The sequence below is a fragment of the Spodoptera frugiperda genome, chromosome 4 (genome assembly GCF_023101765.2).
Source record: "Spodoptera frugiperda isolate SF20-4 chromosome 4, AGI-APGP_CSIRO_Sfru_2.0, whole genome shotgun sequence".
In the NCBI taxonomy this organism is placed as follows: Eukaryota; Metazoa; Arthropoda; class Insecta; order Lepidoptera; family Noctuidae; genus Spodoptera; species Spodoptera frugiperda.
Genome location: NC_064215.1, coordinates 8,844,775 through 8,866,697, shown reverse-complemented (window position 1 = coordinate 8,866,697; position 21,923 = coordinate 8,844,775). Strand labels below are relative to the sequence as shown.

At 35.7% G+C, this 21,923-nt stretch overlaps 2 protein-coding genes across 7 annotated transcripts in view; one reads left to right on the top strand and one right to left on the bottom strand.

The window, feature by feature from the left end:
- LOC118272419 (adenosine 3'-phospho 5'-phosphosulfate transporter 2) overlaps positions 1-21,923 on the top strand; it is a 146,006-nt gene that overhangs the window by 16,385 nt on the left and 107,698 nt on the right. The window lies entirely within an intron of this gene.
- Positions 1-21,923, bottom strand: part of LOC118272417 (tyrosine-protein kinase Src64B) — a 61,698-nt gene that overhangs the window by 6,281 nt on the left and 33,494 nt on the right. For all 6 annotated transcript variants that reach the window (XM_050707959.1, XM_050707962.1, XM_050707960.1 and 3 more), the window contains one exon: positions 317-401. In XM_050707959.1, coding sequence (XP_050563916.1) covers positions 317-365 — 49 coding nt within the window. In that variant the 5' untranslated portion in view covers positions 366-401. The remainder of the gene's footprint in view (positions 1-316; positions 402-21,923) is intronic.

The following is a 21,923-nucleotide window of genomic DNA, read 5'->3' as shown; positions in this document are numbered from 1 at the left end:
ACGTCTTACGTTCTCCTTATTTTCGAGAACCTTCGATTTGTTAAAAGATTTTGTGAGGAAAGTTTTATCAAAATTGTATTTAGACAGAGATAAAGAACTTGATGACCAATTTTGATTCATTAAAAAGATTTTACTTATGTTTTTGCACCACTTTAATTCTGACTGAATAAAAAAAAACGTCGAGCTTTAGATTGAACGCTAAACTACACTATGTAGGACATTGTAGGATATTCAAATCACTAGTATACCGCAGGAGAATTCAAAACATATGACAATAAAAATAAGGGGCAAAGTCCTGTAAAATGACATAACTTACCCAAAGGCCTATCTGGGTCATGACGGCGGCTGCAGCACTTGTTACCCATGGCGCGGCCCGCCGGTTACGCCGCGCCAAGCCGCTCCTGAAATTAAAAAGAAAATAACATTAGCGACATGGAAACATGGCGTCTAAGCGTCCAGTTGGGCGGTGTATTCATGTATAGAGACTTTGTAGTTAAATAGGTAATGTTAAAGCAAGGATAATACTATAATAGTAAGGTTCATTGTTGTCTGAAGATACGAAACTGTCTCGTATTACGTATTTGCTTCCAATCAATCGGCTGATTTGAAAGTCACTGATGTAGTCCTACGTTCATTATACCATACAAAACAGTCATTAAAAGGTGCTAACAGTAAATGAAGAGATAGAGTACAAAGAGATCCAGTGAGATTTCTTTATAAACTTATATATAATATTTACAAGTTCCAAGATAACACTTTTACACGTCAATATCTAAATAATTAGGTTTTTTCCTATCAGACTACTCTCAGAAGAAATGTCGAAACAAACTCAGATTTATAGTTATAGCTTTCATTGTAGAGATTTTTCATTATCGTGGCAGATAAATAAACACCAATAAAACAGACATATCGCACCCAAATACAGAGCAACGAACTGTGTGCAGTACTTATGTACATACAAATGATCGCCTTCCCTACGGAATGAACTGCACAACAAGCCTTATCAGATCACAATCATCGAAATAAATTCATTGATAAAATTAAAATAAATAAAACATCTAGTTCAACACTTAGTGGATAAATATCATACAAGAATTTATTGCGTCGAAACATTAGTATAGTGTGTATATCAGTAATACAATTTACAAAAAGCTTATATGACTATCTTTGTGAAGAAGTAAGTAGGTTATATTAACATGGTTATCTACGCTGATAGTAACGAAAACAACGCTCTAGTTTGTGTGAACGTGTTATGTTTTGGTTTCTCTATTCGTATTAGTTAATAATTTATACATTTTCTATTCATTTGACCCGATTTTTTTAAATGTTATTCGATGTTGAAGAAAGAAAGAAAAGGCAAGTTCGGCACATTACAAGCACTGTGGTATAAACAGAAATTAAAAGATAAACATTACAAAATCCAAATATTGTATATTCAATATCAAAGTTTATAATAGGTCTTCTAGCATGCCTATGCCACTCAACGCTGATTTTCAGCAAGCAAAATTCAATTGAATCTGGCTAAGACTTAGTGCTGACCATAACATACATAATTTGTAAAAGTAATTTTCCCATATCCAACAAGAGCTTGTTGTTGCTAGTATTTCGCATTTGGATTTTAAAGTGCGGATTAAGTTTTTTTTTTAACGAAAGTAACATCGTATTACTCATGTAAATTTAATTTCGTCCATCCATTTTTCCAGTATGTTGCTTACGTAAAAGTAGGAGTAATATAAATCCCTTTTTCATACGACATTACAGTACCTAAACTCCGCCCGTTATTAAAATGGAAAGTGTGCGTTTTTCCGAGACTCTGCGTACCAGCAATGGGGTAATACGACTAAATTATGGTGCAATAAAAATATATAATGTGCCGACTCTGAGGATGTATCTAATTCTTGTTGTGGTAATATGTATGGGGTAGAGGAGAGAATGGTGAATAATGTGGCAAAGTAAACAAAAATAAATGGTGTAAGTTTTGTACTTTAATAGATAGTAAGAGCGATTTCTCAACTGGCTAGGTTTTAGATCTGATGTTCTTTTTGGCCAGTGTTAGAGAGCTTTTCCACCAGAGATATGCTATGTAGCTATGCTACAAAGATGTAATAGCTAAGCTGTGAAACTATGTGGCCGTTTCCACTGATACTAAACTATGTAGCTGTGCGAGGAAGATGCTCGAGTATGCGATAGTAGGGAAGCCATTCATAGCATGCGTCTTTCTATATAAAAAGCATAGTCTGGCAGAGGCCCATTCTATCAGTGCTAAGGTATGTGTACCAATGAATATGATTGGTGGAAGCCAAACGCATCCACAGCAACGTAGCATGGTACATCTCTGGTGGAAAACCAACCTTATTTTTACAGGCCTAAATACATATTTACAATTTCTCATCTTATTACATTAATTCATGAGAAATGAAAACGATCTGTTTGTATTTCATCACGAAAATACTCATTACATTACAAATTAGATTCACTCCTTCGTTCTTGAACGTTTGAGGGCTAGAAAGGCCATGTTATCAGTCGGTGCTAATGAACTTGCGCTGTTACCCCGAGTTTTGATAAACGGTACAGCGATAACTTACAACACAAGTGTACTTAATAACGATGCGTACAATTCTGACGGGAATTAATTCGGTATTGCATTTACCGCCGCATTTAGAGTCATTTAATGATTACTTACTATCGTACTCAGAAACATTTAATAATTACTTAAAAAGCTTAAAAATATTACGAAAACAATTGCTAAGGACTGCGTTAAGACACCATTAATTAACTCTGATTGCGGCGGTTTAAGTCATTTAAGGACTGGGGTCCTTAGCAATTGTTTTTCGATATAAAATCGGTACTAAGGAATAGTTTAAGTAATCATTAAATGACTCTGAGTAATGAGTACTGTGTTAGTTATGAATAAAATTACTTGTTTTTAAGTTTTGATAATTAATCGAATATTGTTTGTTTTTAATGGGATAGGTGTCAAATTAAGAGACGGATTACTTGATCGTGTGACTAGCGCTGTCCATGTATACTATGCCAGAGGAGTTGTATCTCCTGTGTGCGTTGCTAGCCGGTGGTTTTACCCAAAGATATGTCTACATTTTTCACTGGTTATGCTATAGTCTCATTGTAATAGGGAATGAGTCTTTCGAAAAACATTGGGCACTATTCCAGACTTCGTTCTATAAGTCAAAATATCTTCATAGCTGTTCGTTCTAACTAGGAAATGCAAATCTAGTGAGATAGGAACTCAAACGACATCTCGCGATTTTGGCAAATTTGTATTTTTTTTTTTAAATAAATCATAGTATTTGAATAAATTAGGAAAAAAATTATAACAATAAGGTAAAACACTTTATTTACACAATTATTTTCTCGGAAACTGGAACAAAAGAATTCTGCCTAAAGTTACGCGAACGAAGCGGCAGGAGCTAGCTTTTAAATGAATTTTAAGTAGTTTACTACTTACCTATACTTTTACTTACATAACTATCAAATATTAAATGAGAGAAACAACCAGTTTTCTCTTCTAATATCAAACAAACTTTAGTAAAAGCTATCCCGATTAATCTCGCAAGAACGAAAAGGAGATAGCATTCCCTAATTGTAACTTGTGAGGCTGACTGAATCAGAAATCGTACATGATAGGGAATTTAATACATAATGTTAAATGTTAATGTACAAACTACAATATACGTATTAGGTAAACGTTTTGTTTCAATTAGGGAAGGAAAACTTAATATATTGACTGTGCAAGTCAAACTCAAAAACCAAGGCCGAATTACATCAGTAGACATACATAAATACATAAATAGGTGTAGGTTAGGTACAGTGTATGTGATTATTCACTGCATAATTGATGAGACCGGGTAGCAACTCTCTATACTTTTTTTATGCTATAAGCCGGTAAACGAGCAGGCGGATCACCTAATGGTAAGCAATCGCCGCCGCCCATGGACACCCGAAACACCAGAGGTGTTACAAGTGCGTTGCCGGTCTTTTGAGAGTTAGGAATATAAAGGGTTGTTGGGGAATTAGGGTTGATCTTTATGTCCCAACCTATCTGCAAACCGTGGAGATTATGGTAAACCTGGACTGTTGGGCTCATGAAGCAATGGCTAGGCTCTTTTGTTTGTTTCGGCATTTCTTCTCAGAGTAGTCGGATATGCCCGGATGCCGGCATCATCTAGCTATTTGAAATATTGACGTGTAAAAGTGTTATTTTATAACCTGCTTAGAGAAAAAAAAATCATTTGTAACTCAACTAGACTGACGCTTATATTATAACCTTTTCGTATTAAGATTTTTATTTAACACCGTGTATACTTGTATTATATTCGTCCATAAACACTTATGCTTCACGCAATAACTGATATATTCAGTAACTAATATATCTTCGTTATAGAGTGCTTAAACAAGTGACCGAGACTCGGACATCCTCTAGAATTTCCGGCCCTTTGGTCAGTGAGACCCACTGGTGCAGAACTGGAGCGACCCTTTGTAACCCCATGGGCACAACTAAGCGGTTGAAAATATCCCTTCGCACAGTCAACTAAGAAAAGAATAAATCAATACTTGTGTGAAAACAAACCAAATTGGGTGTTAGTTATTCTCTTCTCTCTCTTCTCTTCCGATTAGTATTTTTACGGTTTTATTTGTCGGTATTACAGAAAAGTTTGTAGTTAGCTACTAGTGAAATATATCCATTTAAATGTATTAGTATGAGGTCTTAATTATGAGGCCCTTATTAGGAACGAGTGTACGTCAATAGCATTTTTAAAATTGGTACAACTACAATTAATTTATTTTAAAATCATAGGTAACATTCTTAAGTCTTTGACTGCCAATAGAAAACTGTTGAAGGCAAATCCTCCGCTAACGTCGGTCACCGGTGACCACCACGGCGTTCAATGTGTTAAATGTTTTAAACCAAATGACCATAGTTTTTTTATTCATTTGTTAACTCGCAGTTATTAACCACATAACTGAGTAGTATATGCGGCTACTAAATTGGTACCTACTTGTACATTCTTTAGTATGTACGTATGGAAGTATACCAATATAATAGCCAGTAAGTAGGTAGGCAATTACCTATATAATTTATTCATATTGTTAACTTTGATATTTAACATTACTACTGAATTTCAGGGAAATAAATGTCTGACAAACCAGGAAAAAATGTTTATCCGTTCTTATAGTAGAAACACCATTTAAAAATAACGTGAATTTAGCTAATTTCGTAGAAATATATTGACGTCAATAATGAAATTATATACTTTTATGGTAAAGCCGTTGTGTGACATTATTTGGCCAAAAGTAGTTTCATACGTTACTTGTTTCATAAAGTTCTTAACAAGAAATGGGAACAAATTTTTATAAGCTTAGTGCTTAGTCTTCACGAAGACTCCACAGATGGGGCCCAGTAGGGCTGATGCCTGATCCGGAGCTGCGGATTACCTAGCGAGTTTACCGGAGCTCCACAAAAGAAAAGCAGCCGCTGAAGACTACGATAGAGGCATATGAATATCTTAAATCTATAATCATTAGTCAAGATAACTGAAACTGGAACCAATGGCATCAAAATGGGAATGACCAATAATGAGAACAGACAGACATAATTATGATCTCAGACTAATAACTTGCTAGTGTCCATGGGCGCTGTCGATTACTACACATGTGTCCCCAGACCCAAAGAAATTGGATGATGAGATCAGTGTATACAATTCCAGATTTCGTACCATTATTGAGAAAACACGAGTTACCCATTTTATCACCGAAATAAAACGTGCTAAGCACGTGCCTCAAAATAAGTCCTAAGTACAGGTATACACGGCTACAAATCAAGTTATACAACACCAGTATAAATTGATCGTCGAATGTGCGAAAAGATCAAACAAAGCGAGACCACCATAAACTGGTTCCGTATTGCTTGATGTGTGAACATCTAATTACATACAAGTTCCATCGAAGCTTTTATCAACACGATATCACTGGCCTAGTTGAAATGGCTCGTAGTTCCCACGGCTACAGCTTATGATAACAGCAGTGATATCTCAGTAATCATTATTTGCCAATGATAACAACAGTGATTTATAGTTACAAACACGTATCTTGATTAGAAGTGTGAAAGATATGGCATAGTTGATAGTTTGCTATTTAGTTATCAGATCATAACAAAACGTCACGCTTTTTGGAAATAGGCACAGGTGCACGTATATTAAATGTAACGCTCCCTTTTCGAGAAGAGAGGCTCATATTCATGAGCAGCATTCCGCGATACACGACGCGGCGTCTGTCACCCTGATACTGCGTCAGTAGGTATGGTATAAGCCTCTAACATGGCCTGAAAGTGGAAACTAGTCGAGTACCTCGTCAAATAATTACGTGAGTAAGCCGAAAAACATAATAATTAATCTAGTATGTCTCACGAAAGTTGTAATATAAACATGTAAACGAAAAAAGCAAAATCATCAATAACACTTGACCTGTCGAAGTAAATTGCAAGATAAATAGAGGACTTCATTTTAAGGCCCAATGCCCTTAATAAGTCTTGGGATCAGAGATATAGGTACACAGAACTGGCAGTGTTTAATAGTTGAACAATTCCAAAAGCCACAATATTTATGGGACCAATAAATATAACTGATTAAAAGTGGGTGTTCTAACATCTCTATACATAAATCTTGGTAAAAAAAGGTGCGACGGTGCAATGTTTGTGTGGGATTGCCTTTAATGTTTGGGACAAGATAAATACTCGATGCTTTAAATGACACTATTTACCTGATTAAATTATCTTTACCTTATTATTTGTGGCCACAACAACAAGACAACCTTCCATCTGTAGAAATAGGAACACCTACTGACCAATTTCCAATATGAAGCAAAAAGTCTATACTTCCATTAAAGACAGTAAATATCCAACCGCAAACTACCTATTTAAGAAATTAATTATATTTTAACACAGTCTTATAGCTAACAAGCCGTTATTAAAGGCTAAAAAAACAATAAGAAGACCGAAAGAGGGACATGTGCGGTTAAGATACACCCGTCTTGAAGTTCCGGTTTTTTGTTAAGAATGAATGGGACGATTACCACCTGACGAATGTAATCATATGGTCTCATGAAGGGCTACCGACAGCTGACGTTTATAGCCTAAGTTTCGATTAAGACGCTACTTAATATAACGAAATATACAGTCTGCAATTTCTCAAAAGAGGGGTATTTACAGCATTATTTTTCTTAGGTTTAAAAAGCTTAAAATAAAGAACATTTCAGAAGTTAGTCTTTAAATGGAGACTATAGAAGAAAGAACCGTTCAAATCAGACTAAAACAGGTAAGGTTATAACACTCCATCGATTTTAGAAGGAGAAATAAAAGTTGCCTTTAATTGCGACCTCGAAATGGTCCGTCCTGACCGAATAACGGCAGAAATCATGTTAATTGATTCCGAAACTGCTAATTTAATACAACGATGTAACTAACACGGGCGAGATGCCTGTTTAATTTTAAACAACTTTTCGATGTTTGTTTTTGTTACGAACTTTATTTTTCGTAGGAACTTTCGAAAATGTTTTACATTACGTTATTATCCAGAGACTCAACGGCGTGCCTGTTTTATTAGTAATTTCATAGAATGAGGAGCCTAGCTTTTATTCTACTCTAGACACCAATTTAGAATCGGTAATGATATGACCTAGACTTTCATCGAAAATCGCGTTACGAAGTCCTCAATTCGTGAATTGGTTTTAACTTCACCTGGAAACCTATGACCCGTGCGAAACGTTTGCGTGAAATGGCCATTTTACTACTGAAATAGTCTACGAAGATTTTTTAAATCAGTTACTTTTCACTTATTTAAACCGTATTTCAAAGACATTGTTTGGGTCATAACTTTTTTACGCTCACAATTCGCACGCCTATAAAGAGAATCAGTCCACATTTACGACTCAATGTTTGGGATTCAAAGCGCAAATGCTAACATATTGGTACGTTAGCATTATATTGATTACTTTCTGTTCACATGTAGAAAACATCTTTGATCTTACGAATATTGTCCCAAATTTGCTTTACATGATATTAACAGGTCATTTAACTGTTTATTTTCTCCTTTTCTACTTATTCCATTTTGTTTTATTCAGCGCACAGTACAGAAATCTTCGAGTGATCATCTACATTTTCTTATTAAAGACAAGTTTTGAGATTCAAGTGCGTTCAATCCAAAAGAAAATCTTTATTTTCCTCTCAGGTGTCCTTTGAAGATAAATGCTTTGTAATAACAGTAAGACTGAATAGTTTTGCTGGTGAAATCGGTTCTTTGATGTCTTGGATTTCTAGGGAATTATTCACTGAATTACTTTGGAATTGGATACTCGAGTACGTGGGCGTAATAAGCTTGGTCATAAGGTTACTTGGTCATACGAATTTGTTTTATTGGGGACTTAAAAACATGATTATTGTTTGGTACGCTTATTCATCATAACAGAACATCGACAGCCAGTTTATATTTTGGTATCCGTAATATGAAATCACTATTGATTGTTATTAAAACGTTTTCCTTATATATACGGGATTCGTAGTTAATTCTGAAAGCAGTCGACTCGTCGTTTTGTCAACACTCGGCGTATAGAATACACAATGGCATCCGGCCATTGGATACAACGAATTGAAGATCCTTCAGTTATTGTAAGGTTAAAAATTCCAATAGCCATTGTAATAAACATTATTATTTCCATAGATACGTGTTTTAATTCATCGTGGTTCGTTTTATTTCACATTCCAGTCCTACGTACATTTGTTCAGGCAAAAGAGGAAAAGTTTCTGGCAATATTTCTTCCTTCTTTTGCGAATGCGTAATGAGGGAAAATATAAATAAATTTTAATAAAACTCCACTGTAATTCTGTATTAAATAAGCCGTAAAGCATTTAATATAACTTATTTACAAGTCTGTATAAGTATCTTAATGTTTATTAAAAAGTTTTGAGCGTGAAACTGCTTTTATAAACACTATTTTAATATAAATATGTTAAAACATAAAAATGGAAGTAGGTACCAAAATTATTAAACAGGCTACACGGAAGACGATAGCACAAACGAACAAGGCGATAAAACCAACTTAGACATGGTTGAGTGAATTCATAATATATTTCGTCCATTAAATAAGCGGAAACTTTAAATAGAATAATGGAATCTACGTTTTTAGGTAAAAACCATGACAAAGCTAATCACATAACCACTTAACGTTGATGTCAGAAGGTAATTATCGACCCGTAACCTTCAAACATTGAGGTAAGCATGGATGGGCCAAGTTTCTAAATTTTATGGTCCCTAAGCTACAATTTTTCAGAGTCACAAACACGCTGCAACAACGGCAACTAGGCAGAATGGTCGAGTAAACAGCAACAGCTTATCGATAAATTGCACCCAACTACGTCGGTCGTAGCGCACGGGAACCGATTTACACACAACCCACCAAACAAATTGACTGGGAGAGATTGATCGCCGGCGGATAAACACGCTTACATTGCTATCGACTTGATACACCAATAAAGATAACAGTAAGAAACATGACGAACTCAGTCACGATTACAACACTAGAGGGACTTCAAAAGCAATCCAAACAGATTTTAATTAAGGCCAGAGCACCATTAGCGGCCACGTCTTTATTTTCATTATTAAAATACTTAGCGCTAATTGTCATTTTTCATCTAAATTAGCAGTTCCTTACAAAAACAAATGGTGTTATAATGTCGTTTATCATGGACGTAATTAAATGGTACGTAGCAGAATACTTTATAAGACTTTATTTGTTATCATTACTTTTTATTTCTTTGAAAATTAAAGCAAGAGAATGTTTTTCTAGACGAATAAGGGATATAAAAGCTACGGGAGTATTTCGTTGCTAGTAAAGGATGCCTTTTGTGGAATGGCGAATGGGTTTCCTTAAAGTTTTGTTTGGTCTGGAAGAAGAAAGTGAAGGTGATGGTGCGGAGCAGTCCGCGGGGGACGAGACGCCCCAGCCACCTGTTGCTACCAATCAATAACATCACCAACGCACCATTGTTCCCTTAAACCGACGAGTAGTCGCCACCATAGCCAAACCATTCGAAACAGTTTCAAACAACTAAGTTTAAATTTTACCGTCCATGATCGAAAAGCCTTTTGTGGTCAAATCTAATGACAGTAAAATAACTTCTAGTACAGTTACACAATGACTGTTTAGACTATTAAAGTTTTTATAAACTGTAACAGAGACCGAAGCCACAACCGGACGAAAACAATGATATTAGTGACCACTTCCAAAACAAAATCAATGTCCCGCACCGATTGTAGTTAAGCTTCAAAGGGCAATAAAAGGGCTTAACGAAGCCTTGTTCAAACACAACCGCTTTAGATAAGAGGATAATCAATACCCCCAAAATGGTGAACGAGCGCAGCACCGTGCAGTAAAGATGTCCTTTGTTAGAAATAAATCAGATACTAGAAGCGTGATTATCTTTGCAGTAATAAAATCAATGCTGGCATTTGTAATTTCCCAGCTAGACAGTTTCATGGCAGTTTGGGAAATTCGTAGACCAGTGAAAAGTTAATTCGCCCCTCGCGCATGTACCGAGGCCGGTCAATAACCCAGGCGGGCGGAATCTTGAACTTGAACCACAAAGCGAATACGGAAACACCTATATTTTTATCTGCTATCCAATTTCTAAAGATGGCTGGATATTATTTTGGACTTCAAACGTGAATGAATTACATTAAGTTAGTGTACTAAGTTTAACGATAAAGAAGTATGGAGATGGGTATTTTGAAGTTAAAAAGGCAGTGATATAATTGGAGCTAATTTAGGGAAAAAATGTCATGGGTAAATCCTGATCATTACAATCTACGTCACGGTTAATGATTGACTAATGTGTTTGTTTACGCATTAAGTAAAGGTACACAATTTTTTCAAGCGTATATATTTAATATTCTCATCAAACTTTATTTAGTGAGTGTTGGCATTATGATCAGTTGAATTATTCATCAATGTATTTTCCAGTTTGAGCGGAGGCGTAATGTATGTCATTGAAATTAATTTTCACACGTTTCAAAAACTCGTGACGTGAGAATAAATAGAATAAGTTCTATGAAGTTATAATGTGGAATATGTATTAGTTGGGACCTCGGGTTGGCAATAAAGTCTGTTTGCCTGTCGTGGCAATTGTCAGATAAATCCCACATATGATGCATATTATGTGGGTTTGCGTTAAACCACAATGTAGGAAGTAACTTGAGAACTAATAGCTGTGAGTTAGACATATTTTCAATGGCATAGCAAGTCTTTTAAGTGTCCATATTGTATGTTGTGCTTCGACTAGAATTACACAACACGACAAAATTCACCACACTGTATTAAATTGTAATGTATTCAAATGATTAAATTACAATCGACACTACTTCATTACTATCTCAATTAGTTTTGCCAATTAATATTACGAAGACAATTTATTGAATCAGACAATGGATAATTTAAGCCATGAGAACATTATTTTAAATGGATTTACGGAAGCATTAAAGTGGTGTTGTATTTCAATAAAAAGCTTAACATTACCGAGTCTTCGCGCGTTACTTCTGTTGAACTTGACAATGATTTGTATTTAAAGGACGTAGGATCGTCGAGCACAGCTGTGGCCCACACAATAGATGGTCTGCCTGCACTGAATGCTGTTATGATTAAAATGCCCACTATCTTTACAGAAACTGACGCTGTCATACGAAACACGAGGATAACAGAAAACAACGGCTTTGTGTAAACAAGCCCGAAGTAGACGAAGCGACTGTGCGGTCTATCTGTACTGTAATAAATTAATACCAAGAGAAACTTCATGCATATAGCAATGTAATTAATACAGCTGATAATAAATTAAATGCTAATACATTAACACACTAAACTGCTATTACGCTAAGTAATACAAGCATTCATTCTCATTGCATAACGCAAATTCATGGCGTGGATTAATAAATTCTGTGTGTATATGTAAGTACTTTATTAAATGTTATTTAATCGAAATGATATAAAACTCTGGTAATGTTTATGCAATCGTTGTGAATAACTGATGCGAAAACTTCAATTCCACTTAAAACTAGTACGTAGCTTAGTTCGAAATCGCACATAATTGATTCACGATAGTGAAGTTGTTTAAAATTGGCTCTCTTGAGAAAAATCTTGGCGTGAGACGCTCTTAGTACCTAATTGAGACTTTTTAACTAGCATAAAAGCTTTTGGGTCACAGAAGGGCTTGAAACGAGCAATTTGTCCGCGAGCGGCTTCTCAGCTGACCTAAATTATTTATCAAACTTGAGTTTCTACTTTTAAAGTTGCCATTTTGTGCAACTACAATAGGGACATACCATTTTCTTTTCTAAACTCGAACTAAAGATAATGTAGAATTTCTTTAAAGAATCTGTTTAACAAAGTACAAATCTGACTAATTAGTAAGTAATTCCTTTTAACAAGCGGACACTAAGAAAGCAGTTAGCGAAGATTTCAGAGCATTGTTTACATTTAGTGGTGCTCAAGTAAGTTCCACTAGACAATCAGTTCAGCGAAGCGTGTAAACACAAACTATGAAATAGGAAGCTCACGAAGTAGCAGACGATTCTGATTATGTAGGAAACAATCTGTGCCGATGGTACTGGTTTATAATAACAGAGGTAATGAGGAAGGATCGAGGTTTCTTCATATGGATGAAATTGATGGGTTCTACTGATATTGCACCTATTTCTAGAACTCTCTTCACTATCTTTCCAACAACTATTCTCGTTGACCAACTGAATATGAATTCTTAACCCGTTATTTTAAAGGTTATATTTCAACCGACATGGGCCAGCCAGTAACGGCCTCTTATCATGAAATTTTATTTCGAAATATTAAACTTGATATCACCAAGCTTCTGGTATCCCATAATGACCACCTCGACATTCGATAAGGATGATGGTTTAATATATCAAGAGTTAATCGGAATCAGATGTCAGTCTTGATAAATTTGATATGTGTTCGGTTAACATAACTACGTAGGTACGTATGTATTCTTAACGCGTTTTTCCTTGGAGCTAAAAACGTCGATATCAGGGCGTGTAAAGTCAACGAAGCTTGTGGCTATGAATGACAATAAAGTATTGAATCTTATAAGGCTCGGTGTATGGTAGGTTGTTGCTGTGTGGTCTTGAGCAAGGGCAAATGGAAATACGATAGAAGTTTCGTTAATGGCAAATGAAACAAGTACGTATGTATTTGAAAAGTTAAAGCATTTTTACTTTCTTTACAATGAAATGTGGCGACGATGACAAACATGGTGTCAAATGTTATTCAGCAGTTAAAACTAAGATTAGAGTTGATTTAAAACGACTTTTCTACCAATACCAGCGTTTCATTCCTTACATTACTATGGTAATCAGCGATCGCCAAAGTTTACGTAAAACATGCAAATTTTCTTAAACCAATGCGCAGAAACAGGTAACAATCTTTGAACGTTTAATGAGTCCTTTTAAAACTCAGGGCACGTTTGAATGAAACGACGAAGAAGGTATTACGAGACGCTATCCGGCGGAAATCTTGGCTTGAGACTTATAATACGTGTACATTGATCATTCGATCCATTCATGATTACACTGCTAGTAGCCATAAGCTGATATTAAGCTCCCGATTCATGACTACTTTAGTGTCATTGAGAATCACTGAAGCAAAAGTAAAAAACGAACGAGACGATATTATCAATGAGATCTACCACCGTATTATTTAGGCTACCATTGGATGTAAGTTGCAATTAATTGTTGAACAGTAAAGAAGAAACAATTACAAATTCTGGTAAACAATTACGAACAATGCCATTTAGAGTGAGACTTAATTGCACTTGAGTGTTCAATAGCACTTACTTATTAAAAGTTCACACGGTTGGTTGGGTAAAGTTTACACAAAGTCACGATAATGTGAGTAACGCAAACGCTAAGACTTGTGCCGTTAGCCGATGTGTACTGTTCGACTCCGTACACAATATCGTCTGTGACAATAGCTGTACAAACAATAGAACAGATTACCGAAACGAGCGTGCGATTACGTGCTGAATAGGCGAATAGATGAGCTTCCGTACCACGTTTTGTTCAACTGTCAATAAAAGAAATCGCTTTCGATTACGGGTTTACTGCAAACCTCAAATACTGACCTGAATCCTTCCTATAAATTATTTCGACTTGAGGGTAGGTTACGTCCTAATGAAATTCTGGACCCGCACGGACACACGCTTCGTACAAGATCCAATATAATATATCAATGAGCTCCCAGGGAAGATAAACATGGTTGTGCCTGCTATCTCACGCCCTAAATCTTCGTTCCCCTACAAGAAAATATCTCTGATATTTCCCCTCAGCTATAACCCTCTCGGGTTCGGCAATTTCCGCTGACCGTCCGGATACACTGCGCTTACGACTTGTAGATACAGGTAGGCGTTAAACGAACTCTTTATCTTGTTTATCAGTTTCGCGGAACCAGCGACTGTAACATCAGGGTCCAAACGACAGGATGACACCACAATGCACCCGCATTTACGCTCGTTGGGCAAACAAAGATGAATTCTATTCCGGTAATAACAAGACACAGTTCCGTAACTCTTCAAAAACGGATGGTAACACGATAAGGGTGAAGCAATCCGAGTGTGCGGAGTAAATTGAAACAACGTAGGATGCAACTTAATCGTAAAGTGATTAAATTATATTTGGTTAACCTACTTCCTTCACTCACGGGATGTTTGCGTCCGAGCGGCGACGCAATGTTTGTATTGAAAACACTGAACTACAAACTGGGACAAATCTCCGTTTCGTTAGATACATACTTGTGTTCAAAAGAAACAGTTCCATTAGGGAAATTACTTCGGCACGGTAAATAAATAGATTGCTGATGAGTAAACATAACTTAGGACACAAACAGTAGCGTACGGAGAATAGAACAGCCCATGTTGTGGCTCTATCTTAATAAGGGTAATAACAGTACAGATTCACTGCGCCATATCTTCGAGATGGAATATTCCCATTTTCGCAGACATAAAATGTAACCGGAAACAAATTTTGGCTTTCTGCTATTTGCCTCATTTGATTATATTACGTCGAGCGGTTGACAATTTGTATTAAATTGCGTTCGGTACTATTCATAGGAGGACAATAAACTTTCAGTGCTCAGGGTCGACGATTAGGCGCAGGGCCATTAGTACGAAGACCTTAGAGTTCGGGTCGTGGAGGTCGACAAACGGGCGGGCGGGCGCCCTACAGACAAATCTCTATTAAATCAGGGCAGGTATTATGTACTTAGCTAATTTTAATATAGTAATGAATTGGTCATTAAATGGATAAATAATGACTTATTATTGGGGCGAATTATCCGTATTTGTTGTACGAAAGACAGTTGTAGAGTTCTCCGAAGTCCCGAATTAGCCCATTGACTGCTTGGAATATTTTTTCTACTACACATGTTGAGGCATCGGAGTGTTTACGGGAAGCCGGGAGCGCCCTCCTGTCGCCGATGGTCATAACGCGTGGGGCGCGAGCGATCAATACGCAGGGCTTCCCTACTGGCATGCCGCCGACTGCGTAGCCCACTTCCGAACGCCTCTCACGCAATTTTCAAAGTACTCACACCAATTAGGTACTTGTTTAATTCTTCGAGAAACAATTAGTGCTCGAGCTGACGACTTCAAACTTTGACGTGCCCCGAAGTCTTTATGAACGATGGCAGAAGACTAAGCTGATCAAAGCTCTTCAAAGTTGTTAAATTAAGCGTTCTCTCAACGTTAATTTGCGGATGCGTCTGTAATATGCAAATTAAAAGAGAAAGCCGTTCTTGGATAATTATCGGGAAAATTGATGTAAATGAGTGCTTATTTGAATCAAGTGATGTGTAGATTGTGTTATCTAATACCTCAATGCTGTACGGTACTTACGTATCGAAAACTATGATATAATGATATGATCAATAAATGGCTACATGTTCCCTATATGATATTTATCTTCAGTTTTATGGCAATGGCGTGTGTGTATACGTGACTCAACGAATTCAGCGTATGAGGTAGTTTTATTCATGGTACGGCCGGTAAATTAAGGGTTTATAACGAACCATATGAGGGAGTGTCTGTCGGGACTTCGGGTCAAAGTCGGTGTCATGGGAACAAATGCCTTTTGTGTGTCTTCCTGATTCTTTCCGGAATTTTATACACTTAGACAAGGGGATTTTTATTAAGACAAAATTAGTTACAGATGAAATTAAATGAAGTGGAAATTACTTTCTACGCCATTATATTCACTGTTTGTTCCAGCCATTATTTACTTTAGTATTCACTGTTTGTTCTTTCATGAAGGTAAGTACTCGTCGTCTGCAATTTATGGTCTCATTCCGGAGAAAATAACCGTCTGCATTATGGAAACTTCCTCTTGTAAGAAAAACGAAAACGTTTTTCATGAATACTGATGATGTTTAAAGATGGTTACCGCTATTTACTTTAGTCGGCACTGTAATAGCCAATAACTTAAATGACTTTATCAAACGATGAGTCTCAGAGTTTCACTAATTTAGGTACACTTGGAGCGCTAAGGAAAGCCGGGCATAGTTCTTTCATGAAGGTAAGTACTCGTCGTCTGCAATTTATGGTCTCATTCCGGAGAAAATAACCGTCTGCATTATGGAAACTTCGCTAAGGTGTAAGCTGAAGTGCGTTCTATCATAGTAAGGTATGTAAAGATAAAATGAGCGACAAATACAAGTATTTTTTGTCGCTCATTTTTTCTTTCTTTTTTTTTGGGTTCAAATTATTCTCACTAAGTCGTACCTACATAAACAACTATAAACATATTATACCTACTAACCTATACTACTTAATTGCAAATACCTACTTATTCAATCTTTGAATTTCTTAATTAAATTTGTGAGAAAATTGCAAACGTAATGATTAAACCTTCACCTACTAAACTACTAAATTTATAAGAAAATTGCAAACGTAATCCTTAATTACGTTTTTCATGAATACTGATGATGTTTAAAGATGGTTACTACTAAAGTCTATTACAAAAATGTATTAACACAAAGGGTGAAGAGGGGATAATCATATACGACCAATATGCTTTTTCCAAACTTAATTTCGGATAATCGCTAAAGTTTTGGCAGTCAATAACTTAAATGACTTTATCAAACGATGAGTCTCAGAGTTCGATCATCCAATAAATGAAGGTTCAAAAATACGACGAAGCGCTTCGAGAAAAGGTAGGTAGTGCGATCTTGAAAATTTTGCACGAAAATATCGAGTGTATTAAAATTTTCTTAAAATCGAGAGCAAAAATTCAATTTTCTTCGTACAATTTTAGACGGCAAATTCTCCGCTTTAATTGAATCAAAAGGAATGACAGTTAAATTAGCAAATATTCAAATTAGACCCAAAGGGTTCAGGAATAAGAGTCATAAACAGTTATTTACAGATTTCGGATATTAAAATAATAAAATAATGAAGACATAAATTATATGTTTACGTGTAGACGACAGTTATTTATTAGGTTTTTACGTGGGGTAGAATTGGAGGGTGTTTACTTAAAGTTTCGAGAGCTATTAATAGAAAGGCAAGTCAACTGTCGGAACCAGTAACATTTGGACAAATGGGGTTGGTATAGCTACATATATACAAATAGTATAGCATATATAAGTTCACATATGGTAAAAAGGAGACACGTTCTACATTCATGTTAGTACGCTCCCACGATCAAAAATATATCGTAATAAATATTCAAGAGGATCCAATTTTCCTTAAACGCGATTTGCACGTGTGTAAAAGTTTCGTAGTAAATAACGCTCGGATCTTTATTGATTAACAAGTTACCGTGGTAACCAAGCAAAATATTTAGGAACTTCCAGGAAAATCTGTGGATTTATAAACAACTGTTCCATTTCAGCTAATATTATTCTTAGAAATCTGTAGAGGATTTAGAAAAAAGATGATTAATTTGAAAACGTACTGAATATTTAAGTAGTTTTGTAATTAAACGGTTCTCTATAATTTTCCTCAATTTCGGTCTACATATTTACATAAGTTAGTAATATTCACGCTTGTTTAATTAACAGAACTATAGCTTATAGACCGTTTTATAAATTTATTGTTTCCGACCGCACCCAAAGAGCCGCTGGTCGGCTTGCATCCGTTTCGTGACACCTGCGTCAGTCATCGAATAAAAATTGCTTCTATTATATTATCTGAACAGAATGGATAATTATTGCATATTTAAAACCCATATTATGCTTTAACACAAACAAAAATAGCAAGTTTATTTCATTTAAATACAGCTTTGAATATTATTTTCTGCGTAAAATATTTAGACAAAGCCGTGCTCAGCATTGAAATCTCGAAAATATTCCCCATTGTGTCCAATTTTGTTGTTCTCGCCGCAATGGGTATAAGTACGTTTGTATCCCCGACTTTACTGTATACAATTTCTACGAACCCTTCGCCCCTCAAAATTCTCGAAGTCTGAATGTTTCGAAACCCCACTCTCCCCTTCGTTTTAACTATATGTAAATACAATTTATACCTACCAAAAGTGTACTTGTAAGTGTAAAGCAACGGTCCTGTAATTCGCGTTTGTGTGTAGTTTTGAGCATAAAACACCTTATTGTTGGCCCCTGGAGTGCCTTTGAGAGCATTTTATATGCTTTCTTTGGGTAGGCACACCTTTGGCATGTGAAAGAAGTCTAAGACATTATTACAAGAGATTTCGGTTACGACTTTCGCCCAATGTGTACTTACATGAGATATTTCGACCTTGTACGCAGTTCTCATTATGAAGATATTATGATAATAAGCTTATTATTGCAACATGTTCCATTGCTAGCTAATAAGAGAACATCTGGCGACGAGTTCTTTGACCTAGCTGAGTTCAGTGTATGTTTGACAAATGAAGGACGTGATCGCATTTAATCTGTATCGAAGATAGAATAGACGTATGATTTTTACAATACATTTACAAATCCATTTTAACATTGAATTCATAGAAAAACTGAACAAAAAGCATCCATCCATCGAACTGAAAAGATTTTACGTTAAAATAACAACGAAAATTGTTTGATTTATTAATAAAGATAAAAATCAAATATTTCAAGGGTATCAATGATATCGAAGAAGCAATCGGAATTTAAATATCCGATGGAGGAAATTGATGTAGAAATAAGTACATGATAAAGATATACAATACAATACAATGAACAAAGAGCCTGGAGACAACAAAACAAGTACATCGCGATCAAACATAACATTTAGGTACTTTCACCATTTTGAATTAGAAGATACCATCATCTAAATAAATTAATAAATAAGTATAGGACAACAGAAAACAAGACAGACTAAGGTTCTTTGGAAAGTATGACTTATTGTCGCCTTAATGTGCTATTTCCTACTAGATGGGTCAGAAGGCGTCCATAGAAGTACTCCATTGCGACCGGTTTTAAGCAGTGCAGGAAAATGGCTGACTTTAAAAAAAAACTGACGAAACTATGAGTTTCAAATTACGTCGTAGCAAAACCACATAAGAAATCGCCCATAAATGTGTGTTAAAGCATACAATAGCAGCAGAGATTTGAAAGAAACCGTGACGATAAAGCCGTTGATTATTTATCGTGAGTAACGTTACACCAAGGGGCCATGGACACGAGGCGCACGATAATTGCATATGACTCCACACTGTAACCGCTACGGGAAAATTTAATCATGACACGCTGATAGAAACACCAGCTATGACTAAATACGAATTAACAACAATAGTGGACAAAGGCTGCCGCGAAAATTAACGAATAATAATTTTGAATGGAATACCTATTTGGTGTTATATTGTATATGTATAACTTCACGCCTGTCTCCCATGGGGTTAGGCAGAGACAATGGACCGTCAATTGCTACGACTCTTACATACCTCTTTCGCTTCATCAACAGTCATCAGTCTTTTCATGCATGAAAAGACTGATGACGGTCGTCGGTTAAAGATACTTTTAATATATATTGTGTTTTGTTATATTGTCTTCTTTCTTTAACTAAAAATCACGGTTTACTCACGTACATTAATGGAGAAATGCTCTACTAGTTTCGAGTCACAGAGGGACTCTTCATCATAAGCAGTGTGCGCAGATGCCGCCGTGGCGTCACGCAGCCTGGTAGGAATAGGTTCCTTCCATATTTCTCCATTAATTTACGCGAGTAAACTGTGATTTTTGTTAATTTATATTTCTTCTGTATGTAAGTATATATTTTTATTTGTATGTATTTCTTCCTCCCTCCTTCCTCATAGATTAGTCATGCAAAATAATATTGAATGCCTACTGAGTTTTTGTTACCACAAATAGTACTACGTCAAAATTGCCTAGTATGACTAAACGCACTTTAAGTTTAAAATAAGTAAATTGCAATGTACACGATAGTTTTATTGAAATTGAAGAAAAACATGAAACTCGGCTCTATAATTATTATGTTTATTGCCACGATAAACTAAATCCGATTAATGAGATTGTCAATTATCTTTTCCTTATAAATTAGTAGAATCTCAATAATCATGTTTCGTAGAAATGTTAACGATTGATAGGTACAATCATAGATAGAGACAAAATAGATAGACAGACGAACTTGACGTTAAAATGTTTGCGGATTCAAAAACATACAGTCCCTCTAAAAATATTCATTTAAAAAATGGGCATTGATTGTAATCTCAGTTTGAATCCACTTTGCTAGTTACTTATCAGAGATGAAAAGAAAGTGTTAATTGATTGTTAATCACCACTTTAGCATGCTTACTTCGGCCATTTTATCAATTGCAAATAGGTGCTCAGTCCTTATCTGATGTCTGCCTTAGCACGACCTATCAACCAAATCAGAATTAATAGATATAGATTCTGTCTTCAACAAATAATCAAATCAAATATGACTATTCACAAAATAGAGCTTAATGATTCTAAAATCGATAAAAAATCACTGATGTGAGCAACACATATAAAAGTACACGTGACTATTATAAAAAAGGCCGTCGTTAGAATTCTAAGACCGTCCGTCTGGCAACCAGTAAATAATAAACTAAGATATTCCATGAGGTTGAAGTTCAAAGCCTCTCAGGAGAAGCGTCTAGTTAGATTATCTGAAGCGTAAAAACCAGCACTAGATAATAAAACGCCGGGTGTAGAACATTTAGAAGGTCTATTTTATTCAACCAACAATCATGTAGATAACGGAGAGCATAAAAAAACAACTTTCGCTTGAACATAAATATTCACTGCAGTCCTCACAATGGCTATACGTGGGTGTCAAACCTTTCTACCCACGTCGGGTGATAATTTTGCGAATACTCATATGTAAAACCATGTTTATTGTTTACTTGTTAGTTATTATCGTTTTCAACGCCATTGCATTCGTGGCTAATCTTTTAAATCTCTGCAACTTTAATTTTCAATGTTTTCCTTTCCTAAGCGCTGCAAGTCTTTATTACTTCGGGGATTTGTTTGTTATGGGTTTCTGTCATGTTTCCGTGTTCGGTAATGCCGTGATCGATGTTGCGATACTGGCTTTCTTTGCTTACATTACTAGCCATTACGCTTTCAACTTATCGCCACATCCATTTACGTTAAGGTAGAGTTAATGCGGTGAAATATGAACAGAAATATTCCTTACTTTTTATAGAAAATATAAAAGTTTAAGTAAACAACAGTAAATCTGGATTAGCGAAATTCTGCGAAGAAATATCTTTGTTATATTTAGATACCGTATCGGGAACGATAAGAGTGTTTGTTCCAAATGTAAATAATTGGCCGTGTCGAAGGTCGGGTTCTAGGGCTTTTGCGGTTTTTATTTAAATAAATAGAGTTAGTACAATTTTTGTGTAAGTACCACTTTT